At 41.8% G+C, this 18639-nt stretch overlaps 2 protein-coding genes across 23 annotated transcripts in view; both read right to left on the reverse strand.

Moving 5' to 3' along the window:
* The window catches only part of CDH13 (cadherin 13), a 1387059-nt gene that overhangs the window by 1218856 nt on the left and 149564 nt on the right, over window positions 1–18639 (reverse strand). The gene's annotated exons all lie outside the window — the stretch shown is intronic.
* On the reverse strand, window positions 16891–17309 carry LOC125755162 (60S ribosomal protein L39). Its single transcript, XM_049110669.1, has one exon. The coding sequence runs from the start codon at window positions 17250–17252 to the stop codon at window positions 17097–17099; it is 156 nt and encodes a 51-aa protein (XP_048966626.1). The 5' UTR covers window positions 17253–17309; the 3' UTR covers window positions 16891–17096.

The following is an 18639-nucleotide window of genomic DNA, read 5'->3' on the forward strand; positions in this document are numbered from 1 at the left end:
GATCATTGACCTAAATTTAGAACCTAAAACCATAAAACTTCTTTAAAAAAAAAAATCTCTACAACCTTGGGTTAGGCAAAGATTTTTTACATAAAGAACAAAAACCATGAACTATAAAAGAAAAAAATGATAAATTGGACTTTATAAAGTTTTAAACTCTTTGAAAGGCAGTATTAATAAAATGAAAAGATAAGTCATAGAGTAGAAGAAAATATTTGCAAAACATATCACTGATAAGGACTTATAGCTAGAATACTTAAATAACTCTCAAAATTTGGGCATCTGGGTGGCTCAGTGGTTGAGCATCTATGATCGGCTCAGGTCATGATCTCAGGGCCCTGGGATTGAATCCTGCACTGGGCTCCTCATAGGAAGTCTGCTTCTCCCTCTGTCTGTGTCTCTCATGAATAAATAAATAACATCTTTTTTAAAAAAAAAAAAAAAAGAACTCTCAAAATTCAATAAGAGTAAAGCAATACAATTTTTTTGACACGGTCAAAATACTTAACACTTCACCAAAAAAGATCTATGAATGCACTGATAAATAAACAAATGAAAATATGCTCAGTGTCATTAACAACTGGGGAATTACAAATTCAAACCATAATAAATAGCTTAAAAATGTTTTTTAACTGATAACACCATGTGCTGAGAAAGACCAATAGCATTTCTCACTCATTGCTAATGGGAATACAAGCCAATTTGGAAGATAGTTGGCAGTTTCTTAAAAAGAAAGAAAAAAAAAAGTACTTTCTATATGATAGAACAATTCCACTATTAGGTATTTATGCAAAAGAAATAAAAACATATCTACACAAATACCTGCATAAGAATGCTTATAACAGATTTATTCACTATCTGAAAAACTCGAAATAGCTTAAGTGTCCATCAACTGTTGAATGGATAAACAAACTGATACATTCAATTTAATATTATTCATAAATAAAAAGAAATAAACTACTGACACATGAAATGACATGGATTGATGACAAAGCGTCATGCTAAGTGAAAGAGGACAGACACAAAAGTCTACACGCTGTATGATTCCATTCATATGACACTCAGAAAAGGGCAAAGTCTGTAGAAAAAAAACTGATGAGTGATTGCCAGGGCTAGGAGAGAAAGAAAGGCTTGACAACAAAAAGGGCATGAGAGAACTTTGGGGCTGATAGAAATACTCTAGATCTTGATTGTGATAGGCTGGTGGTTATATGACTATTATTTAACTCTTATTTAACAATTGCTAAAACCCACAGAATTTAAAAATGTGAATGTGATCTGTATGGAAATTGTACCAAAGAACTTCTTGAGTGATTCTTCAATTCTCTCAAGATTAAGATAAAAACACGTATCTCTAACATGGCCTCACTGTGCTATCGGCACTATCTTCTATGAATCTGTTATGTCAACCACCCCAAAGATTCTCGTTAAAATGAAGACTGCCACCCCAAATCATCTAAATCAGAACCTTTAGAGGTTCTGCATTTTTAAGCAGCTTCTCCAGGCAATTCTGAAGTTCATTAAAAGTTGAGAATTCCTAAGTAAGAATTTCTACTTGATGATTTACCTGTCTTCTCAGCTCTGGGCCTTCCCCACACCCCACTGTCTACCCTCCAGCTACACTGGCCTACTTCCACCCTCTTGAGGCTGTCCACTAGCCTCCTGAAGACCAGCACAAATGTCACCTCCTAGGGACAACTTCCAGGACATGCTTCAAGAAGGCCAGATGCACCAGCATTCACTCTCACTGCACCCTGCATATCTCCTTCCCTGCACTTCTTATAAATATTGCACTGGTGCAATGTGATATACTGCTCATCTCCCCAAGGGAAATGCACTCTGTCAGGGAAGGGCCCTTGCTCTATGCTTCTACCTACCAATGTGCCCAACCTACAGTGTTAACACTACAGCAAATACTCAAACTATGCCCACTAGGTGCCAAGAATGACTTAGTTAATATATAGAAATACTAATTCACTGAATCCAAAGGGAGGAAAAAACCCTTTAAAATGTATCCTTTTATCTTTTTTTGAAGTGGATCCTTTTATTAACCCCATTTTATAAATGAGGAAACTTAGGGACATGGAGGTTAAATGACTTGTCAGAAACCTCATAGCTGCTAAATGAAAAGCCAGGATGCAAACCCAGGAAGAATGGCCCCAGAGGTACCATGCTATGAGTTTAACATCTATGAGGAAGGGTTGAATGAATAGAAAAATCAAGTTGACAAACCAATAACTCTATTAGTAATAAACTGACACCAAAGAATAGCTCTGCTGATTCCAATTCCCAGTCATTACCAACCCCTTCTCAGACACTCCCACTCCTACATGGGCCACAACTTCATGGGAAGCAGATGAGAGAAACCTGCACCAGGGTTTCTCAAACATAAACCTGGAGGTTTTGTGTCTCAGAAAATTTCTTTCATCAAGATGGAAAAGAAAACCTCAAAGAGGAGGATTTGCTGGCAGACAGCAGACTCTCCAACAGCCTACAACTCCCACCTCTCAACCACGTGTTTGCTTGAAGAGGATAATCAAGTCCATTTATCAGACATTTGAAAGAGCAGAGATGCTTTCTCTAGACAGATAAGCAAGACAAAAACAAACTAATTTGTGCTTCCTTTCTTGATACTTGGATTTCTCTAACTGAATCAGTCAGCAAGCTCTTAAGGAGGCTTTTGGGGCATCAAAAGAGATAACAACATTGCAGCTATGGTGATTGGTATCCAGGGGGGACCACAGGCCTACAGAGACAGGGAAAATGAGGTCAGGCCAAAGGCATGTGGCACCAGGCAAAGAAGTGAAAGTTCCACATGTATAAAGGTTTTATCTGACCTCAGTGGCTGGTCTTCTAAAGAGCTGTGTCACTTCTCTGCATATCACCCCGGAGCCCAGAGGTTCCCAATGCCTTAAAAAGCTGATGCTGGGCCAAGGCCCTGATACATCCAGGCAGGACCACAGTACTACAAAATAGTACTTCTTTATCCTTCTCATGTACCACAATCATGGGATTGTGGTAGTAATACAGATTCTGACTTCTGATTCAGTAGGCCTGGGCTAAGACCTGGGGTTCTGCATTTCTAAAAAGTTCACAGCTGCTGCTGAACCTGCCAGTGCAGACCATAGTTTGACCATGAGGTTGCCGAGGTTCACTGACTATATGAGAGGAGAGTAAACTCCAGGATATTTGAAGGGGTTAAAAAAAATCCACTTCTCTAGACAACTACAGATACAAAATCAAAATAAAAAACATAGCATATCCTCATCCTGTTACTTTCCAGACATGTGAATTTCTCTAACTTGGAAGTCAGTCAACCAGTGCTTACTGGATGTTCTCTGAGCAATGGGACACCCATGGTTTAAAATCAATCAGCTGCTATGATTACAATAGCCCAATGTGCTGTGTGTGGAAAAGCTACAGCTTAAGGGAATGAGAATACCGCCAAATAACAGGAGAATGTATATGCAGTGTAGCACAAGGCTCAGTGCATAATCTTTGCACAGGATTGTCCATCCCAAGGGGCCTCCTCCATGGTCCTCAGAACAAAAACTGGTAAGAAGGCCAATGGGCAAGGCAGAAAAAATTTTTAAAGAAATTTCTCTATAGCTAGTAAAAAATAAAAGTGTTTGGAAAAAGTTTGGATAAGAGAGATGAGATACAATTTAATAGATGTATGGATTAAATTATACATATATAATTAAATCACAAATGAGATGGAGAAAAAGAGGAGTTGGTGGGAGGAATATTTGAATTTCTGCCATATTTCCTGTGTTTCATATCTACCACCTCCAAGGACACATGAAATCACTCTGTAGGTGGGCCTTGTTATTGTCACTAATCCCCAAATGGGGAAATTGAGTCTTTGAAAAGTTAAATGATTGCTTGGTGTCATGCCAACCAACACCCAGAGGAGTCCTCTTCTATCACACTGTCTCCAAAAGAAGCTAATACACAAACGGAAGTCTCTGAGTACACACATATATCTATGAAACCCTTTAAGGTTTTCCAAGTAACTTCAAACATGCTATTTTGCTTAAGATACAAGAAAATCACAAGTTCACTTCTCAAAATATCATACTTCATGTGAAGATAGATTCATGGTAAGGACTCAGTGGGGAGACCAAAAGGTACAAAGTAGAAAGAGATGTGGCATCATAACATCATAAGAGGGACACAGATATCAGTAATAATCAATAAGTGACTGAATGCTTAAGAACACCAAATATTCTTAACAGTAACTGAGGTGTCAAAATTTTTGCCAAGGGCTTGATGCACAACACCTCAGTAAATCCTTAGAACAAACCCAGAAGGCAGGTATGATCACCAGTCCTATTATCTGAATAAGAAACTGAGGCTTAGCTAGCTAAGTACATTGTCTAAGATCACATGATCACAGAACAAGTAGAGCTAAGATTGAAGCACAGGTTTCTGGACCTCAAAGCTGGTGTTCTTACCCATCGCACTCACTGTGGATGAAGGAGTGACCCATTGGCCCAAGTCTTTTCTAAGACGTTTTGTTATTTAGCAACTGACTTGGCATGCCATGGATGCTCTAAGTTTAGCCCTTGGTGATAAGGTTCACATATGAGACCAGTGTGCTGAGGGGCAACTAGAGGAAAGGAACCAGCCAAGCTCTAAGTCCCAAAGTCAAGACTGCAGATGTTTCCAAGAGGAAAGAGGAGATCCTGTGGAAGCTAAGGGCTGTCTCAGACCCTTATAATTTAAACTGTCAGATGAATTAGATGGCTTGCTCCCAGTTTCTATGTTACACCTTCCAGTTGCTTAAGGTATCCAACCAGTTACTCATGTATTCATTCAACAATGATTGGTTTCCTCCTACGTGCCAGTCATGGGGCTAAGCACTGAGTACAGAACAGGAAACTAGATTAAGTCCTTAGCCTCATGTCATTTACACATGGCATGGGATGATAGACAATGCAAACAAGAATATAAGACAATGAAGAATATAAGACAATGTCAGGTAGTGATAAGGACCATGATGAAAAATAAAGCAAAGTAAGAAGAGTGAGATGGGTGTGAGGATATTTATTTTTAAGTTTCTGTTGAAGCATAACATATACACAGAGAAGTATATTAGTCAGTTTATGGCAGACTGAATATTAATATGGTGAACACAAAAATTTTACAAGCCTCAGATCAAGAAACAGAAGGCCATACTTCAGAAGCCCCTCAATATCCCTTCTAGTCATAACTCTAGATGTTGAGGGATAGTTCTCTTGGAGAAAGTGACATTAGAAGAGAGACCCAAATAAAGGAAGGGAACAAGGAAGCTGTATGAATGTGAGGGAAAGTGTATGCAATGCAGAAATGCAGAGAAGGAATGAACTAAAGGCACTTACGGAAGACCAAGAAAGCAACTGTGTCTGAGTCAAAGCATATGGTTGCATGGATGGAGATATGCATGGGTGCATGGGTATGTGGATGGATGGATGGATGGATGAGTGGATGGAAGAAAAGATTTATGGACAAATGAAGTGAGAAATGGAAGATGACACCAAAAGAGAAGCAAAGACCAGATCAAACAGCATTTTGAAAGAAGGAGCTAGGATTTGATTCTAACAGCACTGGAAAACCATCAGATGGTCCTTATTGGGGCAAGGTGTGATCTCCTTTGCATTTTAAGAGCTCAAGTAGAAGACAGCTTTAAGACAGAGTGGAGTAGTGTTCTAGTGACAGTTGTTTTTTACCTCTGAGGTAGAGAAATCATTCCATCTACCCACCCCCCCCACATACACACACACACATCCACTCCACCCCCAAACCTTTTCACTACTCATGTCAGATCGAATGGGCCAGAAGTGCTCTGACTAGCAACTTTCCAGAAAGACACTGTAGCCTTGGAGAGCCTTACAGGCAGCCCAGGGGCCTGGTCTCAGCTATAGTTCCTCAGTGGTCAAACTGGACAAGGGAAACGCAGCACCCTGGCATCCTCTCGGGATAAATTCTGCAGACTTCAGCATTCCATCTTCTTTATTTTTTTTAAGATTTATTTATTTATTCATAAGAGACACACAGAGAGAGAGAGAGAGAGAGAGAGAGAGAGAGGCAGAGACATAGGCAGAGGGAAAAGCAGGCTCCCCGCAGGCAGCCCAAAACAGGACTCCATCTGGGATCTTAGGATCACACCGAGCTGAAGGCAGCTGCTCAACTGCTGAGCCACCCAGGCGTCCCAGCATTCCATCTTCTCTCCCTCCAGGCCTCTTCCCTCTGGGTCACTCTGCCACTCAGCATCCCCCCCCCCTCAACCCCACCCCTTCAGACACTCAGCATTCTTCGGCTCTCTGGCCCCTACTTTGACCCAAAAGTACAAGGGTCTAATGTGGCAATCAGCCTGAAACTCTTCATATCGGCATGTGGACAATCTCAGTTTTTATAGTGTAAGCCTGAGCTCCCTGAATGTTCAATGGAATGTCTGTCTCCAGTTAGGAATTCGAGGCCATCAGAAATAGGAAGTGAAGAGGTTTGCAGACAGAGGAAGACAGGGCTGTTCTTTTTGCCTCTTAACTATTACTGTATCTCTAATTGGCTTGGACTTTACATGACACAATAAAGATCCAATGCTCCTTGTTATTTTCTGTAGGAAGCCCCCAGCTAATGGTTGCTGCTCTTCTTCCCCTAACCTAGCATTCTCTCTCCCAGACTTAATCTCAGGATACCTCTCACCCCTCACCAACACCAGGGTCACTAGCTGCCTTCCCCTGGAAGCCTTCCTTGTTCTGCCTGCCACCCAGAGCAGGTAAGTGACAGAGAGGAGAAATTCAAGGATTCTAGAAATAGGAAACCAGGGAGGGGTCTGGCCACATGGACAACAAAATCAGTATTCGGATCTTCAATCCAAAGCCACTTGTAGAGAGTGACAAGGCAAAGGAGCCTGGGTGTGAAGTTAGAACTAGAATCTGTGTCTTAGAGCATGGGAGGAGGCAAAATTACTGCTAATTAGTGAGAAGGAGGAAGCAACGAGGTGCCAGTAGAAAAGCTTACATCGTCCGCATAATCAATGCTAATCACAATCTTTTATGGGAACCGTTTCCCATTTTATTCCTAATTACCACTCACTACAACAATGATAAAGCATATCACTAAATATAATCTCAAATTAACTTTGTAGTAAGTTCCATTTGATTATAACAGTAAATTCTAGATGTGTCCAAGGAGTGATTACAAAGTACTGAGTGGTCCCAAAATGAACTCCTAAACAGCATGCTCTTCGCTGGTAGCCTACGCCTCAGATAGACAGGCTCTGAGTACTCACTTCTACATGTTGTGATCATGGGTCTGGATTCTCTCAAGAGCCCCTCATTTTAAAATACTCCATCCCTGTTGTCCTCATGAGTATTCAGATATTAGCCAAACTAAAATTCTTACATTTAGTTCATAAATATGATCACCAGCCTCTGGCAATGAGAGTTGATACCCAAATGTTAGACGGTCTGAGAACTCAGAAGTCAGGGTGGTCCAGCTGCCTTGGAACACTTGTCTTCTCCAGCCTAATTCAGGACAGCTGCCTGTCATTGCATAACAAGAAGGAGGTAATTTTATGCTCTCCTAGATCTGTGATAAGACACTGATTCCTCTCTAGGGTTAGCATTTAGAGACTTGGATATTCAATCTCAGCAAAATCCAAGAATGGAAGACCCTTTTCCTCAATAAGGTGTGCACAGGCTCACCAATGACAAAGTATGGGATGACTAGTCCAGGGAAGGAGAAGGGTGTTTTAACAAGGCCCTCACCTGAAATCTAGCTGGATATCCCTATGTGAGTCCCCCTGCTGCCAAGGCAACAGCTAAAAGGCTCCCAGTCTGACCCTATCCAGGCTGGGACATTTTGTAGCCAGCAGGGGTTTTCTTATCCCCAAAGTATCCCATCCTCTAGAGCACAAACTGAATCTGGTCTGTGGAGGTCAACTTGTTCATTCAGTACAAAAAAATTCCACAGCCACACATGTGGGTCCCATCTGGGGGCACAGGGGCTCCCAGCAGCTACCAAAAGCTTCCCCACCACAGCTCACTGGACCATCACAAAGTGTTTTAAAGCTGAGAGAAATTCAGCTGATTTATAAGCAGATGGAGATGAAAATATTGTTTATAATCTCAAGGGATAGATGTAATATCATTATATCATGCTAATGACTATCATTTATTAACACTTACTTAAAGCCCATAATGGGCTTGGGGGATGACACATTTGGCCCACACCCCATCTCTTTAAGAGTGTAGATTTATACTTTTGAGGTCACCCTGAATGAGGCTATTTACACAGTCCCTTCTATTCTTGGTAGGTTTATTAAAAGCATTCATCTGTCTAAAGTAAACACTTAAAATGTAGCATTTTTGTAACAACTTTGAAATTTCTTCATTTTTTAAACATACCTGGAGGCTCAAAAATGTGAAGCTTCCAGCCTCCAGAAAGCTAAGAGTTTCTGTGCCTATTATATATTAAATGCACTGCTTGGCATTTTATGTGTATTCTTTCTAATTCTCACAACGAAATTGGGTATTTGGGGTATGATTAGTTCTATTATACAGCTGATATTGAGAGGCGGGTATATGCTTTCTATTAAACAGATAAGATTGTGAGGTGGATAATATGATTTCTATTATACAGATGAGGTTGGGAGATGGATTATATATTACTTTATAGAGATGAGGAAACAGAAACCCAAAGAGCTTGCCTAAGAGCATACAGTGTGGACAGGTGAAGTAATCAGATCTAAAGAAGCTGGATGTGATGGGAGTATGCAGGCTCTGTCACCAGGAAGTTGTTTCTGCAGGTAGAGGGCAGGCACCCCTGGAGGAGCATGATGTCCTCCTTTGAGGAGGAGACCACCTGCAAACCTCCATGGAGGCTTTATGCCAGCCAGGCTGTGCCTTTCTGCATGTGTCTTCTGTGAATCAGCAGTGCACATGGAGTTCTCTGTCACCTTCATCACCCCTAGCACCTGTCATAAAGGAGTTCCACTAATGGATGGGACGGGCCCTGGGCTTTCAAAGCAATTTTGAAAAATGAATCTGAAATGGTGCATGTCAAGGTTGCAGACAGTGATGCTTCAGTGACAAGCATCTGTAATAATGTGACAGTACAGCTGCTAGGCTAAGCTGAGGAAGCTCGGAAACCTTCTTCTCATTGTCAGGAATACTCTGGGCAATTCCTGCAGAGTGTGGCCAATGCGCCAGTCCCAGAGTTCTGTGTACCAGTACCTCACCAGGTAAAGGAGAGCCAGCCTCCACTTCAGAGCTACAGAGGGACAGTGACTGCTTTTCCATGCTGTGTGCTGCAGGAAGTCACACACTCCTCTGGGCAGAGTACAGTTCCAGATCTCCTCCAAGTCACAAAGTCACAAAGCAGATCTTGCACACTTGAAGAGGTGACTCTAATGTTCACCAGCTGCTACTTGAGCTGTCTGGAAATCCCTGCTGTTGGGGGTCCAGAGACAGGGGAAATAGGAAATTGGACACCCAGTTTTGCCTTTTGCATGTCATCTTATTTCAGGCTGGCCCCAAATTAAAAATTGAGGAACCAACAGTAGCTTTGTCTGTTTTGTTTGTTTGTTTGTTTGTTTGTTTGTTTGTTTTTTTAAGCTCTACGCCATCTCTCCAACAGGCAGCAGTCTTCCGTTAGCACTCTAGAGAGGGGATTTCAACTGTATTCTGAGGAACCCTGGGTCCCCCTAGAGATGTCCTAGAGCTAGCTTGGGGAGGAGAATGAGAGAAAGTCAAGCAGCCAGTGTTCCAGAGTGGACACACCAAATTCAGTTTAAGCCAACTCGCTTTGATCCAAAATTTACACTGGGATTTTGCATAAGATATTCTTTGCCAAATGGGTTTCACTGTTATTTTTTAAAGATATGGGAGAGAGAAAGAGAAAGAATAAAGGAAACCCAACCAAGAGCCATCCAGGTGTGCCCTGTTTTAAGAGAATCCTTACATGGAAAGATGAACATCTTTCCTAGAGGAGGGAGGTAAAATAAATAAATAAAAATAAATAAACAAACCAGTCTTCCTAATAGGGTGTCAGGACTTTAATTTGAAACAGTCTCCTCCAAAGAACCAAGGAGGTCTGTTCTCTCCCATCTGACCATCCTCAGTAGAGCTGAGATCAGGGCTCTCAAACTCAAGTGCCTGCAGGAGCCAAGAAGGAAGAGTATAGAGAGAAGGGGCCCATGGGGTCTCTGTATTTTGCATTCAGAAGTTGCTACATCAGGTTCTGTTGGAGGTTGTCGTGAAGAGATGAAGGCCAATGTTGCCAGAACTTTTGATTTTGCAAGAGAAATTGGAGCTCCAAAATTGTATGTGACTTTTCGAAAGATTAAATCATGGCAATGCTTCCAAAAACAAAACAAAACAAAAATCAAAACACTTTGCAGACCACCATATACATATCTGGCCCCATACTGCCAATCAGAGAACTAGAGCAGACAGACTGGTTATCTTCATGGGAGCTGGAGAGAAGGCAACCCCTCCCGCCATGGACATGTAGGAAAAAACAGCAGGGCTGCCCTCAAAGATGCTGACACACACTTCAGATCAACCCATGTACTCCTGCCCATCTCCATCTACTCCAACCCATCCTACATCTGGTCACTTCCTTCTCCTCTTTCAGCAGGCAATTCATATGCCCTTCTTCAGGGCTCAGGGCAACCCTTCCTTGCCCCCCCCCTCCCAACTAGTTCAGAGACCCCATTATAGCTGGCCCCTCATAGCTGCTCCCTATGCTAGTCTTTCTCAGTGATTAACACAACTTATTTTTATATCTTCAGTTGGTTTTTTTAAAGAACATCTCTAGAACATCTTCACCTCTAAACTGTAAGTTTCAAGAGGATACAAGCTATACTTTTAGTTCTCCACTATGAATTTCCCAAACTTAGCACAGTACCTGGCCCACAGTGGGAACACAGATCTATACGGACTTGCAGGAAATTAGCCCAGAGCACCTTGAACCACTGGCCACCATCCCATGTATCTGTTGGAAACACACAAATTCCCCTGCCCACCTTCCCCTTGGACTCCCTGTAAACTCTGCCCATATCTTTTCCCTGAAAGGTATGAGTTCATAACTGAGGAAATTGAGGCTCTGGGTGGTTAGGTGATTTGCATGAATATATAACCAATGAATTGTTTTTATTTTTTGTATATTTTTTATTGGAGTTCAATTTGCCAACATATAGCATAACCCCCAGTGCTCATCCCGTCAAGCACCCCCCTCAGTGCCTGTCCCCCAGTCACCCCATCCCCCCGCCCACCTCCCCTTCCACTACCCCTTGTTTGTTCCCCAGAGTTAGGAGTGTCTCATATCCTGTCACCCTCAAATGATATTTCCCACTCATTTTCTCTCCTTTCCCCTTTATTCCCTTTCACTATATTTTATATTCCCCAAATGAATGAGACCATATAATGTTTGTCCTTCTCCAACTGACTTACTTCACTCAGCATAATACCCTCCAGTTCCATCCACATTGAAGCAAATGGTGGGTGTTCGTCGTTTCTAATGGCTGAGTTGAGTCAGCTTTGAAGGTGGGTGGTCACTTTTGACCTCTTATAGCTACTGGTAGTCCCTGACAAGCCTTCTGGACTCCCCCCACCAGAGCAGAGTCCCGTAGGAGCTCTAGAGCTGCCAGTCTTTGTGCTATGATTAACACCATTTGAGAGGAGGAGCTTCTTTTCAGAAAAATCTTATCTTTGGGCTTCTCTCCCTCCTGGGTGCTTCAGCTCGGCCCACAGAAACTTACCACATTGAGTTAGGAGCTAGCCTGACGGTACTCCTTTGCACCCCAAGTAGAACATTTCAATAATTCAATCACAGCCTTTCTACCCTCAACTGAAATGTAAAGCACATAGGTTGCTCTATAATCAAGCCTCTTCCTTGTCATGTTACCTTTCCTCCTCCAACCACTGAAAATCCTTTGTGGGGGTGGGAGGGAGGGGCAGAGAACAGCAGGATCTCAGATAAATGGAAAATTGTATAGCACATGCCCCTTTAGGTTCCAGCTCCGAACATCAGCCTCCTGAAACAGGCCTTCTTCCAGCTTCCAACCCAGAGGTCAGGAGGGGCAAAGTGAACATGGTAATTTTTCTAAGTGTCTTATTAAATCTCTGTCAAGTGGCTGAACATCTGTTCTCTTTTCTGCTTGTGTTTTGAGGAACAGATCTAGCCTGAAATCACAGGCCTTCGAGGGACCCTGGTTCATGTATAATCATACCAAAGCTTTCTCTCAAGCTCTTGCCAAAGCAATTAGCAAAGCTGCTTTTAACCAATTAGGCCCATCTTTTCAGCTCCCTGAGGCAGAGGCTGCGGGCTCCCTCCCCACCACTTGGCCTCCATGGAGGCCATTTCAAAAGGCACAATTTGAACCAATTACACTCGTCTTGTTATTATAATCATTAATCATCATCACTCTAATGACAACTAATAGGCTACTTCAAATCCCTTTTTGGAACTTGATGGGGCCTACATAAATAAAAAACAAATATTTTGAAGAGTGTTTCCAAGTTTTGCATCATCTTTTCAAACACATGATCTTGTTGGGTCTTCAATGCTGTGATTATTATTGGGGGGTTATTAATGGGAAAATAAAAAGCAGCCTCACTCTGGCTCTGAAGTTGCTTAGGCCACAGCCAAGTGGTTAACAAACAGCACTGGATAAAACAAACAAGGGAGCCCACAGTTGGCATAGTGGAGAGACAGAAGAAAAAGCTCCCCCAGTCTACATCTGCATTCTGATTCCCTATTTCCTAAAGCCAGCTTTCTCATCTGTGAAGTGGGCATCACGGTGCCTATCCCACTGAACAGTCGCCAAGACTCAACAATGTGGCATCTAGAGCGTGCCCAGAACAACGCTTATCAAATATCAACCATAATGAAGATAAGGAACAGTTACTGAGCTCATACAGTGTGTCAAGCCATGTGCTCTACAGCTGTTTCATGCCATTTTGTCCTCACAGCAACCCTACAGGTGGATGCTTTTGTTCTATCACTTTATAGGTGAGGCAAGTAAGACAAGGAGACTCAAGTGTATTGCCTAAAACCAAGTAGATATCAAGCACTAGGTGAGCCCAGGCAACCTGATTCCCAAATGATATTCTAACACTGTATAAATGATGTCTTTAAAAGACTACCAAAAATATTTTTATATTACATTTATTTATAATTAATATATAATATATAATTATTATATAATATGTTATATATATTATATATATATATATATTAAAGGAGTCTGAGATATCCTTTTCCAGAGTTCTGGAATGGAGACTGAATGGTGCATAGAGACGCAAAGAAATAAAGGAGTCCAGAATGATAAAATAGAACATCTCAAATGAGTTACTGGTGGGATATATATATATATATATATATATATATATATATATATATATATATCAAGAATGGTGGAGACAGGGGCTCAAACAGAATTAGCTCACCTGGTACCACATGACAGGAGGGAGAGAAGAAAGATTTGAATACCTGGTGTGCCTTCCTACACGTTGCCTCCCTTGACTCTCCTGCCGGTCCTCCAAGTGGTATGACCATCTGCATTTTAGATATGAGGACTCTGGGGCAGAGAGCAATGCTGAACCCACAGGGCAGAGCTAGGACTCAAGTCCCTTTCTGCAGCTGCTTCTGCTTCTGCCGTAGCCACAATCTGCCATGGATATTTCCCAGCTGGACTGTGCTGTCCAACCCCCTTCTCGGCACTGTGCCTGGAGTCTTCCGGCCCATTGCCTGTCCTCCAAACTTCTGACTGCGTGAAAATCAGGGTGTTGATTTTGTCTGGTTTCCATAGAGTGATATTGCATCTTGAAGAGCAGCCGGTACACGTAGGACTTGGCCTCAGGTCAGTAACTCCCTGCAGGGCAGGAGGCTCTAGGCACACAGACATTCTGGCAGCAACAATAAACACAGCCCCCTCCCTCCCATTCCATGTCCAGTTCCTTCTACAGTTTTCCCATTCCTGCCTCTATACCTTTCACCCATTTTCTTTTATATTTAGACTGCTTTCCAGCTGCCATCCAGCCAATTGACTTTCTTGTTTCCCTTAAGGGGAGAAGTGCAACCGAGTTAAGAACTAGAGGCTTTGAAGAAAAGCAACACTGGAGTCAAAGCCTGGCTCAGGCATCTGTTTAGGTCTCAGTTTTCTCATCTGTAAGATGAAGATAGCAATGATACTTAACCGGCAGGATAATTGCGGAGGCTAAATGAGATAATACCTGAAAACAGCTTAGCACAGTATCTGGCAATATCTGAATAGCACCACCACTCAGCAACACTTAACAACAGCTAGCAGATCTATGTTAGCCTTGGACAAGTCCAAACCCCAGCGTTTCCTTGTCTTACCCAGCAGTTCGGGCAGCGGATGGGGGGTGAGGGAGGGTCCTATCTCACTAGAACTCTTGATTTACATGACCCTTCCTCTTCCATGAGGTCGACCTGCCCATAATTAACCTCTCCAGTCCAGTCCTGTACATGAGACTATAATTCTTCATTTGCTGGTTACACATGGACCCCAAAAATGAAGCCCCCACAATGGTAGTAGCCTTCTCCAGATTGAGCCAAACTATTTGAGGACCAGATATTCAGATCCTGTAGCTCTTGGGCAAACAAGTAATGTTATGTACAGAGTGGACCATCAGTTTCTAAGTGCTACCCACAGGGTAATTCTCACAGACCCAGAGCTTCAGGTCTGGGTCAACAAAATTCAATTCATCTGACCCAGTTCACTAGCTCAACATATGCCAATGACTATATCAACACTGAAGATTTTCAGACATTTTCAAGATTAAAAAAGGGAGGGCATAAAATTTAGTTACTCTAAGAGATATAACCAATATTATTCTCCTGCTCAAGAACCTCCCATGGCTCCCAGCTGCCTGTGGCAATAATTCTCAAACATTTTGTTCTCCAGATTCCTCTGCAAACTTAAAGAATATTAAGGACCCAAAGGGCTTCTGTTTACAAGGATTATATCTATCACTGTTTGCCATTTTAGAAATTAAGGTTGAGAAAATTTAAAATATTAATTTAATTTCATTAAAAACACAAAAATTAACTTTGAGGGGATCTCTATCCATGCATGAGTTTGTTACATAATGAGTTGGTTATTTGGAAAGTACCAGATTAAGGAGTTAATGCAACTCTTCCAAATGTCAAAATATTCCATTACATAATATCAAACATTCAACAATCAATTTTTTAATTATACACGGCAGGGAAGAATTCCATGATTTGTAGTGCAATTTGGTGACATTGCTTTGATTCATGCTCAGGTGCCTACATTTATAGTCACCACTGCTCTTATCCAATAGTGCAAATATCAAGAGAAATTATGAATTGTCATTATTATGAAAAAATGTTGACATCATTGACTGTTTCTGAAGGGGTCTCAGGGAACCCTCTCCCAAGCCCCAGCTCTGTGGACCAGTTTGAGAACTGCTGGAATCAAGTGACTGGTTAAGAGAGTCAGCTATGGAGTCAGCCACAAGCAGCCCCTGTCAAAGTTTTCCCATGTGCTAAGTGTATGACCTTGGGGAAGGGTTATCCTTCTCTCTGAGCCTCTGCTGCCTCCTCTGTAAAACAGGTTGAATGATAGTTCCAACTTCATAGGGCTGTGATTAGGGTCACATGAAACACCTTTTTTAAAAAATATTTATTTATTTATTTGAGAAAGAGAGGATGGGAAGGAGAGAGCGCGGGGAAGGGCAGAGAATCCTAAGCAGACTGTGCTGAGCAGAGAGCCTAATACGGGGCTCAATCTCATGACTGGTAGATCATGACCTGAGCCGAAACCAAGAGTCAGATGCTTCACCGACTGTGCCACTCAGGCACCCCTACATGAAATATCTTATATGAAGAGCTTAACACAGTGCCTAGTGGCACTGAGTAAGGTACCCAATAAATAGTTCATAAATTTTAAGAAAGTAAATTATCACAGTACATTATAAGTGCTAACAGAGGAGAACACACAATTTAGGGTATAAAGGGGGAAATGGCTTTTTATTCTACTTTGTATAATACACAGATACATGTAAGTCCTCCTCATTCTATTTTAGGATCCTGAGGGAGAGAAAAGGGCTAAGCACTATGCTGGATTCACATGCATTATCAGGTAGACATATGCCTTATTTAACCCACAGGGCCTCACCGTGCCCGTATGTAGTTAATACTCATTATCAAATAAAAAATAAGTAGCAAAAAGCCAGTAGTTTAGCTCAAACATGAGTTTTCATTTGGATATGGATCTTTTTCAGATTTTTTGTCTCTTGTTACATTAACTATTCATCCGTTACACCTAACTGCCACTAATATTGCTTTCACATGCTGAGGGAGCCTTCAAATTTAAATACTCAAAGTTCTTAGAAGTCTCCTTTGCTGTAAAAAATAATATGCCTTATTCTTTCAGAAGTCAGATCAAAGTAAAGAGCAAACCTTTCCTCTAAAAACCAGCAGCAACTTCTTCCAGAAAAGACAGTCTGGTATATCTCTGCACAGTTGAAAAGCAAGCTAACAGTGTCTGGTTCAATACAAGACAAGAGAGAGTTACGAGCCTGCCTGTATGTTGAAATCCAGAAGCGCTGCCTTTCTTTTTTTTTTTTTTTTTTTTTTTTTTTTTTTTTTTTTTTTTAAAAAGATTTTATTTGAGAGAAAGCACATGAGCAGGGGGAGGAGCAGAGAGAGACACGCTGACTCCCCGTCAAGACCTGAGCCAAAGGCAGACGCTTAGCAGACAGAGCCACACAGGCGTCCCCTAGCCACACTCTAAATACTTTGTTGTCAAGGGCCATTTCTATCACTGCAGAAAGTTCTATCAGACGGTGCTATGTGAGATCTGACAGGAGGGGCAATTCAGTACTTCACAAATCAGGACACAACAGCAGCTCAGCTGAAAGGTCTCACATTTATTACTGAACCAACCTACTGGTATAGAGGCATAGTAACAGAGAAAATCATTCTCTTGATAAGACATGTCTATTGGCCAGGTAGGAAGGATGTTTCCATATTGATAAGATAGGAACATGTGATCTCCATGTGGCTTAAATATGTGTGCCAATTATGTTTGCTATTTCATGATGTGCGATGCTTCCTCACAGACCCAGTTTGGTTCTTCTCCAGTGTCTCCTCTTGGAATTGTACCTGATTTTATTACCAGTTTTCATCCGAATCCACTGGGGAATAGGACGATTCTGCTTTTGTTTCTTGGCCAGGAATCGCTTGATTCTGAAAGTCTTGTGAGAAGACATGGCGATCACAGTCAACCACACGCAACCGGGATGGCGGCGGAAAGGAGAGAGGAGCAGAAGCGCTGCCTTTCAATGCCTCTACAGGGGTTAGCCCCTTCCTGCTAATGCAGATGGCTGGTTCTCACACACCCAACCCTGCTTACTTACAAGCCCCAAGGCTCTATGGCTCCCCAGGGTTACGTCTATGGTTCTGAGCTTCCTTCTTTATTTGCCTCTTCAATTGTCCAGCATCTGCCATAACAAAGGAAAACTCGTACCCCACAGATGAGTTGTGAGAGAGTTGGCACAGAGAGCAAAAGAAGAAATCTGGAATTACTTTTAGAAAATGCTTCAGCCTCAACCTGACCCAGACGGAGATGTTCCACGTGGGATCATCAGTAGGGGAGGAATGTAATTCTGTTTTTCTCAGAAACAAAGTGGAAAAAGTACAATATTTGGCCAGGAACAAATGAGGGACTCTCCTTCATTTCACCCATGGACAGGCTTTTCCAAGAGGCAGAAAGCTCAGGGCTTCTCCAACATCAGGAGGAGCTTGCTAAACATGCAAATTCCCTGACCCCACCCCTCAAGTTATGCTGAAAGAGGGCCTCCAGGATGCCATTGAGAAATATTCTCTACTAATATGAATTTCCAAGCCACCAAATGCCAAACACAGCTCCTCATATGTATGTAAATATACATGTGATATATATAGTATATGTATACTCATTGTATATATATACTAATTGTATATATATATATTGATATACTGTTATATATGATACAGAACAAACTTGACTTTCACCAAGCTTAAATTCTTTTGTTTCCCCTGCCTTCATAGATGTATCTTGTAAGAAGTTGCTGTGGCCAAGTTCAAAAAGGGTGTTGCCTGTGTTCTCCTCTAGGATTTTGATGGATTTTGTCTCACATTTAGATCTTTCATCCATTTTGAGTTTATCTTTGTGTCTGGTGTAAGAGAATGGTCTAGTTTCATTCTTCTGCACGTGACTGTCCAATTTTCCCAGCATCATTTATTGAAGAGACTGTCCTTTTTCCAGTGGATATTCTTTCCTGCTTTGTCTAATATTAGTTGACCATAGAGCTGAGGGCCCATTTCTGGGTTCTCTATTCTGTTCCATTGATCTATGTGTCTGTTTTTGTGCCAGTATCACACTGTCTTGATGGTCACAGCTTTGTAGTACAACTTGAAATCTGGCATGGTGATGCCCCCGGCTCTGGTTTTCTTTTTCAATATTCCCCTGGTTTTTCAGGGTCTTCTCTGATTCCACACAGTTTTTCCATCTCTTTGTGTCTTTCTCAATTTCTTTCAGAAGTGTTCTGTAGTTTTTAGCATATAGATCCTTTACCTCCTTGGTTAGGTTTATTCCTAGGTATCTCATGCTTTTGG

Source organism: Canis lupus, chromosome 5, assembly GCF_003254725.2.
Source record: "Canis lupus dingo isolate Sandy chromosome 5, ASM325472v2, whole genome shotgun sequence".
Taxonomy (NCBI): Eukaryota; Metazoa; Chordata; class Mammalia; order Carnivora; family Canidae; genus Canis; species Canis lupus.